The 17,673-nt window shown below is 38.4% G+C and overlaps 1 protein-coding gene across 3 annotated transcripts in view; it reads right to left on the bottom strand.

Annotated features, from left to right (window-relative positions):
* Nucleotides 1-102: 102 nt before the first annotated feature.
* The window catches only part of otog (otogelin), a 39,418-nt gene continuing 21,847 nt past the window's right edge, over nt 103-17,673 (bottom strand). Inside the window, exons 25-55 of one of the 3 annotated variants that reach the window (XM_067402196.1) lie at nt 17,506-17,640; nt 17,015-17,158; nt 16,761-16,880; nt 15,843-15,959; nt 15,570-15,726; nt 15,349-15,375; nt 15,056-15,223; nt 14,549-14,827; nt 14,327-14,444; nt 14,113-14,192; nt 11,357-13,749; nt 11,066-11,243; nt 10,822-10,970; nt 10,624-10,713; nt 10,325-10,511; nt 10,014-10,234; nt 9,784-9,922; nt 9,468-9,656; nt 9,167-9,376; nt 8,686-8,790; nt 8,493-8,597; nt 8,181-8,282; nt 7,090-7,188; nt 6,908-6,948; nt 6,700-6,775; nt 6,426-6,604; nt 6,245-6,349; nt 5,146-5,265; nt 4,867-4,912; nt 1,786-1,865; nt 103-1,700 (exon numbers count right to left, since the gene is read on the bottom strand). In XM_067402196.1, coding sequence (XP_067258297.1) covers nt 1,500-1,700; nt 1,786-1,865; nt 4,867-4,912; nt 5,146-5,265; nt 6,245-6,349; nt 6,426-6,604; nt 6,700-6,775; nt 6,908-6,948; nt 7,090-7,188; nt 8,181-8,282; nt 8,493-8,597; nt 8,686-8,790; nt 9,167-9,376; nt 9,468-9,656; nt 9,784-9,922; nt 10,014-10,234; nt 10,325-10,511; nt 10,624-10,713; nt 10,822-10,970; nt 11,066-11,243; nt 11,357-13,749; nt 14,113-14,192; nt 14,327-14,444; nt 14,549-14,827; nt 15,056-15,223; nt 15,349-15,375; nt 15,570-15,726; nt 15,843-15,959; nt 16,761-16,880; nt 17,015-17,158; nt 17,506-17,640 — 6,360 coding nt within the window. In that variant the 3' untranslated portion in view covers nt 103-1,499. Of the gene's footprint in view, nt 1,701-1,784; nt 1,866-4,411; nt 4,913-5,145; nt 5,266-6,244; nt 6,350-6,425; nt 6,605-6,699; nt 6,776-6,907; nt 6,949-7,089; nt 7,189-8,180; nt 8,283-8,492; nt 8,598-8,685; nt 8,791-9,166; nt 9,377-9,467; nt 9,657-9,783; nt 9,923-10,013; nt 10,235-10,324; nt 10,512-10,623; nt 10,714-10,821; nt 10,971-11,065; nt 11,244-11,356; nt 13,750-14,112; nt 14,193-14,326; nt 14,445-14,548; nt 14,828-15,055; nt 15,224-15,348; nt 15,376-15,569; nt 15,727-15,842; nt 15,960-16,760; nt 16,881-17,014; nt 17,159-17,505; nt 17,641-17,673 lie in introns of those variants that run through there. The other 2 variants (XM_067402197.1, XR_010896518.1) reach the window with 2 other exon arrangements.

Genomic DNA, 17,673 nt, shown 5'->3' with positions numbered 1-17,673 from the left:
ATTATACTGAGAAACTCTGATGCCGAAACATTGAATTAAACTTAAATGAACCGTCTAAGCCTTCTTAGTTGACATGTTCATGATGAATCTGAGTAGACAAATACAAGCCATTTCTATGGCATACTTCATCATATTTGCAGAAAGATGGTCTATACAATGATAATCTGGATATGTCAAACCAAAAAAGGAGATTTAATGAGAAATCTTAAAAAAAAAAAAAAAAAAAATCTCCATTTCCCCCAATTTTATGACAATTGTGCAAATATGCTTCACAGTATGAGATGGTAAGGTAATAAGTAATAATGAATCTATAAACGGATCTAAGTATCCTAATACACAGTTAAATGAGTCATGTATACACCATGTATTATGCTGGAGCTTGGAAAATGATTTCATGACAAAACTGATTGGCTGATGGCACCACAACCGCCCAAAAAATAACCTTCCAAAAAAAATAAAAATAAATCGGCAATGGAAAAAATCTACTTTAATAATAAGAAAAACTAGTTGATCTTGGTTGCAAATGTGAACCAGAAGAGCTGACACAGGCCATGCCTACTAGCACAACGACTGAAACTGCAGTTCCTACACAAGAATACATGAAGTCTTAACGTTTTCTAAAGATTTTTATTGAAAATGAAAATATACATATAGTATGGTACAAAAAACTAAGCATATTATGAATGTTGCAATTCTTCAGCAGGTACAATGTTAAACCAAGAACCTAAAGAGGGCTCCACTCCATAAAACAATTCATTGAGTCTATACAGAGGTATTCATTATGACCGTCCATTTGCATTTTATAGATGCAACATTGCAATACTGTGGAAACAGATATAAAAACAGGAACTTCACATATTCAGTTTTATGTCAGTACTAAGTATTTCACACAAAAACATCTACAGCTGTTCTTAAAATGTGCCATAGTGTATAAAGCTAATTTATGTTGACTTCGCAAATAATTTATATCAGATCACGAAGATAAAATTTTATTTTGCATCAGCTGAAGTGCTTCATAAATCAAAGCCACGCATAATTCATGTGTATAAAATCTTGTATTTTGAGTGAAGCATTTGTTCTTATATGGTAATAAATAAATAAAGTGCTCAAAATACAGCATAAGGTCAATTATTCAATAAACATGTGATTGTTATAGAACTTGCCAAATCACATATATTCAGATCATTAAGAAGTAACATAACCTGTAGAAAAGCAGCTAAATACAATGAGAAAATCTTTATTTCAACGTTCTTTGTGGTAGAAGTCCATATATACAGAACAGGAGCACGAAGCTAGAATTATTACTGTTGGATTCACGTGCTTCCACATTACTTATATTTCAAACATGCAGCCATGCAGTTTATACCATTTTCTGAAATATTGGAGATTTTTTTGATAGAACAAAGAGAAAAGAAACTTTACAACACTATATTTAAACTTCAGATCTTAATGTTCAAGTTGAATGATAAGTAACACTTTCTGTTATTATGGTTTCGGGTTTATGACCACTGGCAGGAACAGTCCGTAGGTTCCTGTATGGTGTAACTGACCCATGTGGAGTTTCCACTGCAGTAGAGTTGGACTGAACGCCGCTGCAGTCCCATCTCTCTGCAGCACTTACAAAATCGGGCATATGTGTTGATGTTGTAGTTATAAATACTAGCAGACGGACACTTCCCATCACATGACACTATGTTGACCTGTGAACGTGACAGACATAATGTGAGCCATTTTACAGCCAAATTAGAGCCAGATTAAAATAAGTACATTCTGAAATGAACTCACCGGTCTGTTGCTACGGCAATCATTCTTTCTAATTGTCATCCTCACTGTCACTTTCTGACATGACTTCCCGTCCTCTTTACCTACAGCACGAGGAGTCAATGAATGATCTTTTTCATCCTGTGTAGAATTTCTAGTTCATTCAATGAAAAATAACTTCTGCTTTCCCTATGCAAGTTTGTTAAGAAAACCTTCAGTGGGAAAAAACCCTTCTCTAGTAGATTTTAATTTAATTGTTTGTTATATGCTTGATTTCCTGTTGTTAAGATTATGCTTAAACGATTTAAAGGGTTAGTTCACCCAAAAAATTTAAATAATGTCATTTATTACTCACCCTCATGTTGTTCTACTCCCACGCAGTAAAATCCACAGAGTTAAATCAACTCTGCTCAGATAACATTTGGTCCCTCTCTGAATAGTGTTAAAATAACACTGAAGCAGAGTTAAAGTGAATGAGATAATTAAGCTATTAATTCAGGAATGATTGAACATTAATGATGAACACCTGCTGTTAACAAGCAGAATAACTGTTCCTTTAGTCTTTTGATTCGGCAATGCACAAGTGATTGCTGCGAAACACTATTGCAATTGCTCAAATTATTTTAAAAACATAAAAAGGTCAAGAGCCCATACAAACCCTGACCACCACAATGGTGGCATAATTTATTGACCAATAAAACACCAACATTTAAACCTTTGTTAATTCTCAATAAGAAATTATTTAGACATGTGACCGAAATAAAGTCAATATGGTTAGTAATAAGTAAATCATATCTTGAGAGATTTAATGTCTTTTACATTCAGTTGATTTCAATTAAATGGTTTTGGCTGAAGTCACATGTAGTTCTTGTGTTTCTCTTTTCTTCTGCTTGTTAACAGCAGGTGTTCATCATTAATGTTCAATCATCCCTTAATTAATAGCTTAATTATCTCATTAACTTTAACTCTGCTTCAGTGTTATTTTAACACAATTCAGAGAGGGACCAAATGTTATCTGAGCAGAGTTGATTTAACTCTGTGGATTTTACTGTGCATAAAGACTAATTAAGATATTTTTGATTAAATACTTTTTGTGCAGCAAAAAAAAAACAAAATAACAACTTTTCAATAATGTCCAGTGATGTGTGATTTCAAAACACTGCTTCGAAGCTTTACGAATCTTTTGGTTCAAATCAGTGGTTCAGATCCTCATTTACTGAAATCACATGACTTTGGTGCTCCGAACCACTGATTTGAAACAAAAGATTCGTAAAGCTTCAAAGTTTGAAAATGCTCATCACTAGATATTGTTGAAAAGTCTTTTTTTTTTTTTTTTTTTTTTTGGTGCACAAAAAGTATTCTCGTCGCTTCATAACATTAAGTTAGAACCACTGTACTCACATGAATTGTTTTAAATAGGTCTTTAGTACCTTTCTGGATCTTGAGAGGTTCAGTGACATTGCTGGCAGTAGAGGCCTCATTGAGCCATCGGATTTCATCAAAAATATCTTAATTTGTGAAATGAAGATGAATGAAGGTCTTATGGGTGTAGAACAACATGAGGGTGAGTAATAAATGACATTATTTTCATTTTTGGCTGAATTAACCCTTTAATTGCTTACCATCAGATCAGGTGACGAAAAGTTTTTGAAAACTGTGTATTTCTCAAGAAAATTGCTGGAATGCCACTTCAAGCGACATCACTGGATATAGAGTAATCTTTGCATTCAGCAAGTTTTCTGTTTGAAAAGGATGAAGCTGAATAATATGTTCTTTAATGTGCACTGAGATGAATTCTAATGAGCTAGATAGCATCACAGTACATATAAAGCTATTATTTTAATCTGGTTCAAGACCGCAGCTTACAGCAGGAGAATTTTCCAGTTCAATAAAAATGTCTACTATGGATGGTAAACCAACTTTTTGGTAGATTTTACAATAATTAACAATTTACATCCTTCTTTCAGATTAAAGGAGTTAACTTTGCAAGATTTTAATTACTGTTACTTGTATAACTGACAGTGGAAATACAATTCTTTCCCCACTTAGCTGATAAATAATCACTATAAAACTACTCATCTACTGAAAATATTGAAACAAATGAATTTGCTTATACTCAAGATCAATGTTTTTCCACCACCTCAAAAGCAAAAAGAACAAAAAGACCCAAATGAGCCCCAATACTTGATTTTCCAATAAAAAAGTATAGATCAGTAGTGAGCAGAAGCTGTAATGGTTTGAGTAATGTGGCAAAAAAAGGCAGCAAAACTGGAAGGAGATAAAGGATGTAGAAAGTATGTTGCCATATCACTCAAAACATCACTAAACACCCCATTACCACAAACTACACATACTATGTGATTAGAGGCTACAGCCTAAGCACTGAATCATGCAGAGCTACAGAAACTCTCTACCTGGCCACTACCAACAGTACATTGTTGGCAATCAACAATGCACTGCCCGACAGAGCAAAATGGGGAAAGATTTAGCTGCTTCCAAGAAACATCTGGGAGAAAAATAACTCGAAGACTTCAATGAGCCGTTATCTTCAAAGCTGTTGAGTCCTGTATTGTTTGAATAGGGGGAGTACATTGTTGGAAATCAACAATGGTGATGGCGAGCCTTGAGGTCTGATGTTAGTATCAGGTACCTTGTTCACAGTTTGTGCTAACTGTGGGTTTCAAAGGGCTAACAGAGAAGGGGAACAGGGAGTTCGCAGCGCCTGGAGAGATTGTTACAGAATGTTACACTGATGCAGGAAATGAACTTTTTGCTGCTGTATGCATGTCAGTGCTTTTACACAATGCTTTTCTTGTCTGTTCAAGTGAACTCTCGCAAGTGACACCTTTCTATACTGATATGTTTAGGTTTATTAATTTTGCTCTTTACCTTGCAGGTATTGAACAAAAGTACTATGAAAGTGTCATATCAATAGAGAACATGAATGAGGATACGTAGCTGTGGCACTCTTGTTTTCATTCGGTACAGACTGAGTGTAAATGTCTTGTGAAAGAAACAGAAGGAGCTTTTAAATGGTAATGTTATCCATGTTTCTTGTTATATTAAGAGTAGAGATGAACAAAAGAATGTAACCTCTGTACTCACATGTCTTGCAGCACCCATCCATGTAACTCACAACGGTGCCCCCGATCTTAGACAAGAAGAACGGACCATTATTTGCTAGAAACAATTTGCATAATGACATGTTTTATATCTTTTGGCACAACGGTATGGAACCACTGTGTGATCAGGACCTCATGGTTATGTCTCAGAAATGTACTACATCCATGTAGTACATCTCTGTCACTTACAAGTGTTTGTGTGTGTCCTACCTGTACTTAGTGTATTATTAGAGTTTATTTTTATTAAGGAGAGAGAATTTACCTTCATGCACTCAGTTTCGTTGAAGGGGGGGCAGCTGTAGGGGTGGGAGACGAGCACAGGTCCTGCCAGAGTGTCTGTACAGTCATAGCGCATGCAGTCAGATACCCAGCTGCGCCCTGGCTGGAGAGGAGAACACAGAGAATACATTCACATCACAGCCATTACTCCAGTCTTCAGTGTCACATGATCCTTCAGAAATCTTTCTAATATGCTGATTTGCTGCTCAGTTGTTATTGATGTTCAATTGTTAATAATTACTTGGGGTAATGGCTGCTGGAAATGCCATCACAGGAATAAATTACATTTTAAAATATATTAAAAAATAAAAAAGTTCTTTTAAAGTGTAAAAGTATTTCACAGTATTACTGTCTTAAGAGACTTCTTTCAAAAAAATCTAAACTTTTGACTAGGGCTGCCCTCGACTAAAGATTTTTCTGGTCGACTAGTAGTCGTCATTTTAAGCAATTGACCCTTTGCAAAGACCCGACTCCCTCAGTTACTGTTGCTTTGTCCGACAAGCCGTGGCGCTCTCACGCCACACACAGTGAAAAATACTTCGCAGAGCAAAGAGGATACAGACAACACGTCGAAAAGAAAAGACAAAGCAGGTTACTTATGATATTAAACAAAGTCCCAGCTTTAAAACTGTGTAGTTTTTTTTTAAAAAAATTCAAACAATAAAAACCGTTTTGTTGCTCTTTAATGTGTCGTGACCATGGTCGTGACAGATTGCTGTAGCGCCTCAGCTCCAGAGATCTCTACGAGTCCATTTATAGCATCAAATAAACATGAAAGAACATGAGAATCAATGTAGTTTCAAACGCGGAAAGATGTCAGTATACACAATTTTTCAAGTTTAACTCCACCGAGGTTAATCTTCTAACTCCTGACTGCTTTGTCGGAGAAAATGGGCATTCTGATTGGTTAGATTGCTTGTCAATCAAACTCCCGGCGAAGGGTCAATTAGTCAACTAAATGCACGTTTATTAATAAACCATATAAATCATAATAATGAACCAGTTTAATGTCTACATAGCCTAATCAATGGGCAGCCATTTTTTTGCTTCGTCATTCAGGGAAAACATTTGCTGAACATCACCTTGTACATAGTTAGAGATCCATTTTCACTCTGGAGCTGACAAGAAATGTTCTTACACACGCCACAGCAGCTGCTGGGGTCTTTAGGAGGGATGTATAGCTGGTTCTGTTGAACACATAACACAGTTTAGAGGTATTTTGAGTTTGGCTAGTGTGTGTGTCTATGCATTTCAAATACTCACAGGCTGGCATCGTGCAGTGCAGTTAGTGTCAGTGGCTTTGAGGACATAGAAACCTGTGGCAGGGTCCAGTGTGTGTGTGCACTGTGTGGTGTAACACACACCCTGATCACGGTGCTCCACCAGTGTCTGCCCTGGCCGCATCACTCCACGTTCCCCAACCACACACACTGCCTCTCTCACTATAAATACGCAGAGAAAAGCACACATGCAAATATATTTTATTATGTACTTTTATTTTATTTTCAGAGCATTTTAGACAGAGGTGTGTTCTCACCACACACAAATCTTTTGCAGGCACATCGGTTTTCCGGATCGGACAGAAACGCTCTGTCTAACTGCATACTCTCCCCCTACAACACAATACACATGATATCAGATATGAACCAACCAGTCAAACAAAAGCCTGATCACACACACATAACAGAATAATAAATATAAGGCAATATATGGTCATTTGGACATACTCATTTCTGGAGACTCACCAGAGAACATTTAGGACGAAGGATTGTCTCACATGCACATTCTAAGAGAGAGAGGAGCTTTAGACTTTTTCACAAACACACACATTGTGTTTCTTTAGCAGAGTTTCACAGACACAGACAAGCAAAAAAGACTCTAATGCAAATAGTGCTCAACTACATTGTTATTGAGTTGGTGGGCTTACCACATGTCTGTGATGGACAACACTGTTCTTGAATCCTTGTGGAAACTACTGCCATGCCAACTGGACATGTGACGTCTAAGCATTGAGAGGTCTCACACACTGCACGCATATACACAAACATAGTTACAATAAACCTTCACTGTTTCAGTTAACCCATTTTAGCCCACCGGCAACTATAGTTGCCGCAGTGTATGGTTGTCATTTTCCTTTTGTACGTTTTTTTCTAGATGTTTTCCATGTTTTATTTCACAATGACATCCAAGAAAACATCCAAATAAAGGATTTCAAGAACAAAAAAAAGGTATTCACTTCCTTCCTGTGACATGAGGCTGTCAACTTCCTACCCCTACTTCCAGGAAGCACAGTGAAGGCAAACCCTCCCAAAGAAAAGTAATTTTCATGTTAACATTAGAAATTTTTTGTTGACATATGTATATCTACGTAATCATGAGATAGAATCTCTAGAATCATCCAAACAAAACAAATCTTACATGAGATCTATAGTTTTTTGTATACTTAGTCAAAAGTCCAAGCGGCAACTATAGTTGCCGGTGGGCAAATGACTTGTAAGTACATATATCATGGGGAAATGGGGTATACTGTGTTTAATGGGTTAATAAATCAAGGTTATTGGTCTTGTTTAGTGCTTTTTGCTTTCATAATATTTTATATTGTTATATATTATGTATCGTTATTTGTTAATTCATTTATTTTTTAATTAATTTATTTTTTGTTTGTTTGTTTGTTATATGTGACCTTGGACTACAAAACCATTCATAAGGGTCAATTCTTTGAAATTGAGATTTATACATCATCTGAAAGGTGAATATATATATATAAGCTTTCCATTGATGTATGGTTTGTTAGGATAGGCCATTTGGCCGAGACTGGTGTTAGTTATTTTGTTTTGTGGAGCTTGAGGGCTGTTTAGGCTTCTTGTTCTCCTGAAGATATACTGTATAATGGTTTTTGATATTGGTATTATCTGACTGTAACTGGTTTACCACAGCTAACTGCATTTATTGGCTGAATTTACTACTGAGAATGAAAACAGTAGATGTCTGTATGTTTAATCATGTGTTTGTACTCACAGCAGTGATAAACTGGACAGCAGCGCTCTGTGCTGTTTGTGTCCACAATCAGCACTTCTCCATCTTTACACACTGGAGCTGCCTCAGAACATTTGTCACACACTAACACAATAATAAACACAATTAAATATATATATATATATATATATATATATATATATTACATTACATGCCTGTCAAATGTTAGGTAGGCTGGAAAACTTCTGAAGATGTGGAATGCCAAAAGAACCACTATTGTACAAATTCATGTTTTGTTCCATAGAAGAATGAAACTGGACTGAGATGATTTTAACATTATTGGTAATGACTTACTGCAGATGTGTGCCAAACAGCAGCTGCCTTCAGCACGAGTGGCGATCAATGTCTGATCCTCACGACAAACAGGAATGTCTAAGACACACTGATCAGGATCACACTCTGAAAAAAAGACAATAAACAAATATGTACTCATATGCATGCACAAGTACACAGACTCAAACACAAAACAAAATATGTCCAAACTCACCACATAAGTATTCTGGACAGCAGGAGTCCTGCCTATGATATGACACCAGCTTCTCCCCATATTGACAGTGCGCAGGAGCTGCTTCACACATACTCTGATTACAAACTGTCACAAAACAATTAAGCACAAATTAAACAACTTCATAAAGCATTTGAACCTATTAAGTAATGGTAAAAGAATACATATACATTATATACGTGTACAATGCATGTATATAATGTAAATGTATTATTGGGTTGGGCAGTATGACAAATTTTGTGTTATGAAATTCCATTATCATGTAATATCGAGAAAATCTTTTTCTCCCTCTTTTTTTGTTTGTTTTTGTTTTGTTGAAAATCTAGTGACTTTAATCCAAAAAATGAAAGAGGCTTTATCTTATTTAAACATAATTGATGTAAACACAGTACATATATATATAGTATATACCATAATTCTGCCCAGCCCTTCTGTAGAAATGTGTGAAATAACTGTAACAGACCACAGGCTTTGTGAGGGCAGCAGCTGCTGTCATCTGCAAGGTTGACTGTAATCTCTCCTGTACGCGTACACACTGGCTGAGGGATGTTACTGCAGTTATACTCCACCGGCACTATGCTGTCATTCTCACACTTATACATGCAGCAGCCATCCAGCGAGGCTTTCCACACCTCCCCAAGTGCACGTGGGGTCCCAAAACTATCAGTACACGCTGCAAACACATATCATTCCACAAATGACTTAATAATAACAACTAAATGCCCTTAAATAGATAGAGTAGAAGAGAAAGACAAGGGGCATACCACACTTGCTGGGTGGAATGCATAAGGCAGAATAGGGCCGATGTAACAGAGTTCCCTCTGGACATACACAGCCTTCTGAAAGGCCCGTGCATTGCTCTGGGACAAACTCAAACTCTTGGTTTGGGCAGGATGGGGCAGTGCAGGTGGGCAGACATGCTTGGTACCGCAGATTTTCTGGGCACATGAATGCTACACAGAAAAACAGGCTAACATTACTGTAGAATACAGACATAATAACAATAAATAGCTTTTTAACACCAGCTGTGAAAACAATTTCTACTGAAAGCTATGTTGATATGCCTTGGTAACTACATACGGCAAAAATCAGAGCTCCTCCATTCCATGCAGATGTTGAATTTGTGGCAGGAAGCAACATAAGCGGCCAAAGCAACACATGGATTATTCACATACTCCACATCTCTCACCCAAATCTCACAGAACACTGCTGGAGGGACCTGAGCACAGAGACCAGTTAGGAAATGTAGTGCATAATCACATGTGGGTGAATGTTTGGTATTGGTGGGATGTTCATGTTGTGTGCCGTACATAAGGATGGCAGATGGCGAAGGTAAGGTTGTTCAGCATGTTAATGCACTGAGAGCAGTCACTCGTGGTGCAGTTGACCTCCCTCCGTCTGCTGTGGCTGACATAGCTGGTGGTGTTGGGAATCTGCCAGCTATCGATGAACACAGCCGGATCCTCTTGCTCAGGCACAACTGTACCGTTAGACAGAGTCAGATCATTCAGAGGATTACCATCACAACTACCTGGACAGGATGACAAAGAGAAACATGTCATTAAAATATGACATGACCATTTTTTACAGTCCATGTAATCTGTGGTTAATGGATTCGTACCACACAAGCCCATTGTGGGGAGTCTGTTGATATAGCTGTCCATCTCAATCACCATCATGCCTGTAGTGTGGAACCACTGGATCTTCAAACCAGCTGGACTTCGGATTAGATACATGTTTCCTGTGTCCAGAATCTCAAAACCAAACTTCTTAAAGCGTGGCTTTGCATACCTGGAGTTCACATATAGCTGGAAAAAACAACCCATTGTTCATGTAAATATGTCAGACTGGCACCACAATTCTTCACCACTGAAAAAAAGTTGCAAGTTTTCCAAGAATTGCAAGCAGATGAATACTCACGCGTCTCTGCAGACGATTGATGAGTACTTCATTGGATTTGTGAGTGATGTTTAAAGCTGCCAGACACAAATTGGTAAAGTTCCACACAAGCTGGAATCAAACGGAATGATATCATGACTTTGATATTTTTTTTAATTATTATATCATTTATATCATTCACTTTATATCAAAAGAATCGTAAAGTTGTGCATATCTTACAGTGTCATCTGGTCCAGAACACTCTTGTACCAGGATGCTGACAGTCTCATTGGGAAGTTGAGTCACCACATATAAAGCAGCTTTATAAATCGCAACACTTTTCCCATCAAATGTGATCAGATTAAGATCGGGAAACACTGAACAACGACCTACATGCCAAAGTTAAAATATATTTTGATAAAACATCAACAAATGGCAGAACTGAAATGATTATAGTAATGTGTATAATATGTGTGTTCCTCACATGGGCAGTCCCATCGTGGACAACACTTATCACCATTGACCAGTACAGCAAAGCCAAGCAGACCACAGTTTGGGGGTGTAGGATCGTAAGGGCAGCTCTGAGACTTATTGAAGAGGAGCAACTGGCCACTGACACAAATTAGCTTTGTACATTCATCCACTACCTCAGAATATGGAGACTACAGACACAAAAAAATCATTTCATTTAACATGTAATTGCAGATTACATTAAAAATGCAAAGTGAACATTAAAAATATATATAAATATAAAAGCATTTTGTAGTTGACTTACAGTGCATACTCTGCTTGGCTCGACAGCAGTAGTTTTTGGGACTACATGTGTCTGGCTTGTCATCCAGTGCTCTGTTTCTATGCTGTAGGGAAGACTGGTAACCGCAGAGGAACTCAGTGTGGCCCAGGCCGTGTCTGAGGTAGGTGGCATGGCTGTGGTACGTTCATCCACCAGAGGGCGCTCAGTAGAGGGACTTGCACTGGTTACAGGACTACTCTCTGTGACAGAAGAGGAAGTAGGTGGCTGTTTTGAAATGGTAGTCTGAGTAACAACTGATGCCACACTTGGCATTGGAGTTGTTCCAGTTGATGATGGCAGTGCTGTGGTCGGACCAGATTCAGTTGTGTACACTGTAAATCCAGAAGTGTATTCAGTGGTGTCAGGACTGTGTGTTGTAAGCGTGCTAGAAGAAGAAACAGGGATACTAGAGGTAGTTGTATATGTGGAAACAGTAGACACTTTATCTGTATAAATGGTAGAGAGTGTTGTCGATGTCGTCTCATTCCTAGTGGTAGGTGAAATGCTGGTTGTGGCCACAACTCGTGGTGTTTCTCGACGCGTGGTAGCAACAGCCACCCGTGTAGTCAGGACTGGTGTGACACGGGTTGTGAATTTTGGAGTCATTGTGGAAGGAAATGTGCTGGATGTCTCATGCACCAATGTTGACATCTGGGTTGTCTCAGTAGTTGACAGCACAGCTCTGTCTGTGTCAGGAAAGACCCTAGTTGTCTCTGAGACATAATGTATACTCAAAGGTTTAGTTGTGGATGTTTGAGTGGTGGAAACAATCTCCCTCTCAGCTGCAGTAGATGTCAGCAGAGGTATCCCAGAAGTGACAGTTGTTTCTGTGGTTTTTGTTGGTATTTGTTGAGATGCGGATGTTGCCGATGTAAGTATGGATGGCGAAGCTGGAGAAATCTCAGGCAGCGCCGGTGTGGTGGTCATAGTTGTCGTAGAATAAGGAGAACGAATTGGTGATGTGCTGACTTTGTCTGTAAGGAGAGCAGAGGTGGAAACTAAACTCCAGTGAGACACCGTAGGGCCCAATGTAGTAGAAGCGGAGACAACTCTAGAAGTTGTCTTGTCAGTGGGTGACACATATGATGTGAGCAGTGTTGATGTTTCTTCTGTAGGTGCTGAGGTGAATGGCATGGTGGTGTAGGTGGTAAGTGGGGTCTCTGCTGTGCTGACACTGGTTTGGGATGTTTCTGGTAATACTGATGGAGTTGACGTGGTTTGGATTATTCTCCAATCTGTCTGTAATGTCCTATCAGTAGTTAGAACATCAGGATAAGTATACATAACAGATGTTGACTGATAGGTTGTTTTTGCTGTGGTTTCTGTTGGCACAAATGTAGGAGCTTGAGAGGACTCTGCGGTGATAAGGGTTGCTGGAGCAGCCGTGGAGAAAGACGGTGTTGTTTTTGAAGTTTCGGGTTGCTCTGAGGTTGATGTTGAAGAAATAAAAGTTGTTGTCTGAGTTGAAGTTGGTGTTTCAAAAGCGGAAATTGTTGATTTCACTGAAATGTGACTCGTTGACGCTTCAATATCTGTAGGGGAAGTGGAAATGGTAGTGATGCCCAAAGGCTTCTGGCTTTCAGATGGGCTCTCAGGGGTTTTCAGAGTGTCTGAAGATGTTGGAAAGGTCAATTTTGCTGTGGTGACAGAGGTACTCGATCCTAGTATAGGCATTGTGGAGGTGAACTTTGTCGTGCTGATAGTTTCAGCAGGAAAGTATGTGCCACCACTAGAAGTCATAGTGGGAGTTGTGGTCTTTTCAGTAGGTGTGAGGATCTCTGAGACTCTAGGAGTCTCTGTACTAGAGGTGAGGGGAAATGACACTTTGACAGTTGGGGAAGTGGCTTCTGTGGAGCTCATGCTGGTCGTGACTGGAAGCACAGGTAGAGTGCTTACTCTGGTCAGCTCTTTACTTGAGGTAGACGACAGAGCAGGACTAGAAGTAGGTGGTAAGGGGATAGTTGTCGTACGTGTGAGTAGTGTTGAAGACTCTGTTGGCCTGCTTGTTGTAGAGGTGCCTGAGAGAGATGCTGAGATATACACTGGGCTAGTGTGCAATGTGGATGAGGAAGTATCAGTGACGCTTGATGCTTTAGTGGTTCTCTCAGTGGAAGCCAGTGGGCTTGAGGAGGAAGAGGATGTTGTTAATGTGGTAATGGTTTCCACCACCTCAGGTCTGATAGGGGAAGATGTAAGCATTGCAGTGCTTGGCATGTGTGCTGTAGGCATAATTGCAGTGGTGCTACTCTCTGACACTGCTGTAGATGTGAGTGATAAAGAAACCGCTGGGCCACTCAAGGTGGAAAATTCAGAGGATGTTGATGGTATGGCAGTGCTGGGTGGCGTGAATGGAGGAGCAACAGCAGGCCTAATGCCTAAGCATAAACACAAAAATAATTAGACACTGCACAAAAAAGCTAATTTAAAATGGTTAACTGTGTTATGTTAAGGTAGCTAAACTGGAGCTTGGATTTACTGGCAATAAAAACAAAATTATTACAAAATTATAATTAAATTGCTCCACTGATAACTAGTGGTCTGTTTTACTCAAAGATTGTTAGCATTAGTGCTAGTTGAAATAGGATTTGCAAAGCTGTCACTATGTCATATGACAATGATTGTAGAAGTAAATCCTGAACATAGCTATAGCATTAATTTCATTAAACTAAAAATAGTATTGACAGTGCTTTTATTTTACACCAGATTTGGGAACAGAAGTAGCATAAATAGTAGCTTACAGTCCTCCACATAGACACATCTGTAAGTGACCTCATCAAGAACCATGTGACTTGGACACTGAGGCAGGCATCCCTCAACCCTATAGAAAGGTGCATGTCAGCCACATCACTTATCCTTACACTTAAACAATTTAGATACTTGTAGATATTAGTAGAAATCAAATGTGTGTGTGTGTGTGTGTGTGTTTGCATATATGAATGAGTGTGCTCTTACTTCAGGATGCTGGCACAGCTCAGACCTGACAGGTCACTGCATGTCCTGAAGCACGGACTCACACATGATTCATACCGCCACTGGCATCGAGGACCCATTGGATAGTATGGTATGCTGCCTATAGTAAAAAAAATTATGATTTGGAGGAAAAAATGGGGTAAGCAGGTAATAAAATTTTGTGTGATTTTGAGCAAGTTTGCAGATATGTTGCCACATGCTGACCTGTCAGTTTGAATAGAGTCGCTCGGCGGTACCGATCTGAATGACTGTATTTCATGAGCTGGAGTCTGGACAGCATGAAATGCAGAAAAAACCCAGGCTTTGCCAGGGACTCCAGCGAATCAAAGCCGGAGATCCAGGTGTCTCTATGAAGAACAAATGTAGCTGCATCCCAGAATGCCTCAGTCTCTTCCCACTTCTGCAGTCTCAGCTGGCCACTGCGCTCTACTTTTAAGAAGTAGTTGGGTCTGTCTGCCGCCTCAAATGACACCAGGGATGAGTCTGCAGCATTAACAACATTATACCAAATTTTAGAAAATAAACATATACAGTGCAGTATTTTCATAGATGATGTATAAAACATTTATAAATCATTTGTTTAAGAGAATAAGTAAGAAGTTTGTGTTATAACTTTTTTAGATTTGGTCTAAAATGTGCAATGTATTTATAATATATTGTCACTTGAGAATTTTTATATGCTGATTGTGTGCTTTTGACTGTCTGACTGACCATGTGGTCTGGCTTTGCTGATGCCGGGCGTCATCATGAACAGCGTCAGGATCCCATCAGTACTGGTTATTTCTCTTTTTGGGAACACCATTCCAGTTGTCTTATTGGCTGCTAACATTGTTCCTCTCTCTCTGTAGGTCAAAAGCTTCAGTGGCCCTTTCCCTAAAGCTATGCACACGTGCATTCCCACACACATGCACAATTGTAAGAATTATAATAATATATAATTCATATAACATAATATATATCAGACATGTACGAATGTTATAATAATCAAAATATTACAGATGTACCTTTGTTGTAGTATTCACAGTCATAAGCTGTAAGAGGAAGAAGGTAGTATTACTCATTATAGCATAAAATAAACCATATGATGAAAAACTGTAATATATATCTCGCTCAGTTCCGTATTCCTCTAGACCATCTTTGTCTTTTAGAAGAATGTGTGTTCACTCTGCAGTTTATTTGGTTATTAGTTATTATTACAATGACTGATGCTAGGAATATCACTTACGGCAGACAGTAGGGGAGCGCCAATCAATGGTGACGCCCTTTTGGCAGCAGCGGTGAGCATATGCAGCAACACTTGTGCAGAAACACTCACAATCTCCTCCACGGTTGCAGCCACAGGTGTCCACCAGGCAGTTCATATAGAACCATGTGACATCTACCTATAGAGCATGAAAAGCCTTTAAACACAGAGACCCTCTCTCACTCGCATGTACATTTCGACTCAATGTGAATGTGAGCATTAATGTTTGTAACTGTTAAAATGTGATTAACTTACCACAGGGTGGCAGACTTGGAACACTTCACTGAGCAAAATCCCACACTGTCTTTTTGCAAAGGGTTCTCGAAGAGGATTCAGATTGCAGGGGTGCCTTATATCAGGACTGTTCACGCACTGATGGGACATGCACACACAAACAGACACAGTCATACTACAATGTTTTATTTAAAGCTACCGCCAGATCTGAGACATTCAGTAGGGCAAAATCAAATGTTTAGTCATCTACAATGTGAATGAAAAAAGCATACACTACAAATTAAAAGTTTGAAATACTTGTGATTTTTTTTTTTTTTTATGTTTTTGAAAGACTTCTCTTACACTCATTAAGTATTTGATCATATTGAAATATTATTACAATTTAAAATAAATGTTTTCTATTTTAATATATTTTAAAATGTTATTTATTCCTTTGATGAAAAGGCTTGAATTTTCAGCAGCGATTACTCCAGTCTTCAGTGTCACATGGTTCTTCAGAAACCTTTCTAAAGCTAAAGAAACATTTCTTATTACGTTTACACTTACATTTCTTATCAATGTTAAAAACAATTATGCTTAATATTACTGCTTAATATTTTTGTGAAAACAGTTTTACATTATCACTGAAATGAATACTTTTTGTTCAACAAGGATGTATATTAGAATTATTTCTGAAGGATCTAAAGTAATAGCTACTGAAAATTCAGCTTTGCCATCAGGAATAAATTACATTTTAAAATATATTCAAATAGAATAGTTACTTAAAATTGTTATAATATTTCACAATATTACTGTTTTTACTGTCCTTTTTGATACAATAAATGCAGCCTTGGTGAGCATAAGAGACATTGTTCAAAAACATAACAAACAAACAAAAAAAAACGTAATTATTCCAAATTTTTGACCGGTGTTATATGTGTGTTTATCTGTTTGTCATGCCTCTGCTGCTGTCCAGCTGTTGCCAAACTCTTGTGGTGTTGACGAATCGATGTTCTCTGGTGTTCTCATTTCATTCGCTGTCTTCTGATCAAAATTCCCACAGAGACCAGTAAGCTTGCCCTAAAAATATCATACGTAAGCAGTGTTAGGTAATCAAAATTCTGCAAATGAATGATTTGCTACTCAAAATTACAAATTTACACTTGTGGTACAGCAGCCAGCAACACATTTCACCTCTTTGTGTGCGTCTTTACCTGCCAGCGTGGTCCAGCTTGTATATGTACGGTGGTTTTTCTGTCCCACAGCACTGTGAGGTCTTCCCCAAGCAGATGCACAATGGTGTAGTATCCTGCTTGCCAGATATATACTTTCTGCCTGTCAACCACACTAGATGGATTCTGCACATGAACCATATCCACAGATTATTATCAACCAATGTTACCTCATATCATTTCACACAAACCAATGTTTCAGGAAACATAAGTTACAGATGCAACACTATATCACCACTACGATGCAAAAGCACTATCATTCCTTGCATTAAAATTATATTCACCAATGCACAGGGGCATTGGAACGACCTGAAAGTGGTTGGGGCATATTATAAACCTCAGCCTGGCTTATGAATATTTATTAGGCGACAACTGTAGGCACTGCTTTTTAATTCTAGCATAATTAGAATGTTTATGTTTTACAATTGTAAGGTTTTATGGAGAGAGTGAATGAGAAAGAAAAGTTCACTCACAGGTTTGCCGGTGTCATCATCAAACACAATGAAGGAGCGACCCGCAGAGATGAGGAGAGATTTTCTGCAGATGACGCCACTATCAAAGCAGTCAACATTTTCTGCTGTGACAGTCATCATTGCATCTAACGAGCTCTAACACATACACAGGAGCACACATTAGTAGTC

The sequence above is a fragment of the Chanodichthys erythropterus genome, chromosome 11 (genome assembly GCF_024489055.1).
Source record: "Chanodichthys erythropterus isolate Z2021 chromosome 11, ASM2448905v1, whole genome shotgun sequence".
Lineage (NCBI taxonomy): Eukaryota > Metazoa > Chordata > Actinopteri > Cypriniformes > Xenocyprididae > Chanodichthys > Chanodichthys erythropterus.
Note: the sequence above shows the minus strand (reverse complement) of the source record. Positions and strands in the feature narration are given on the sequence as shown.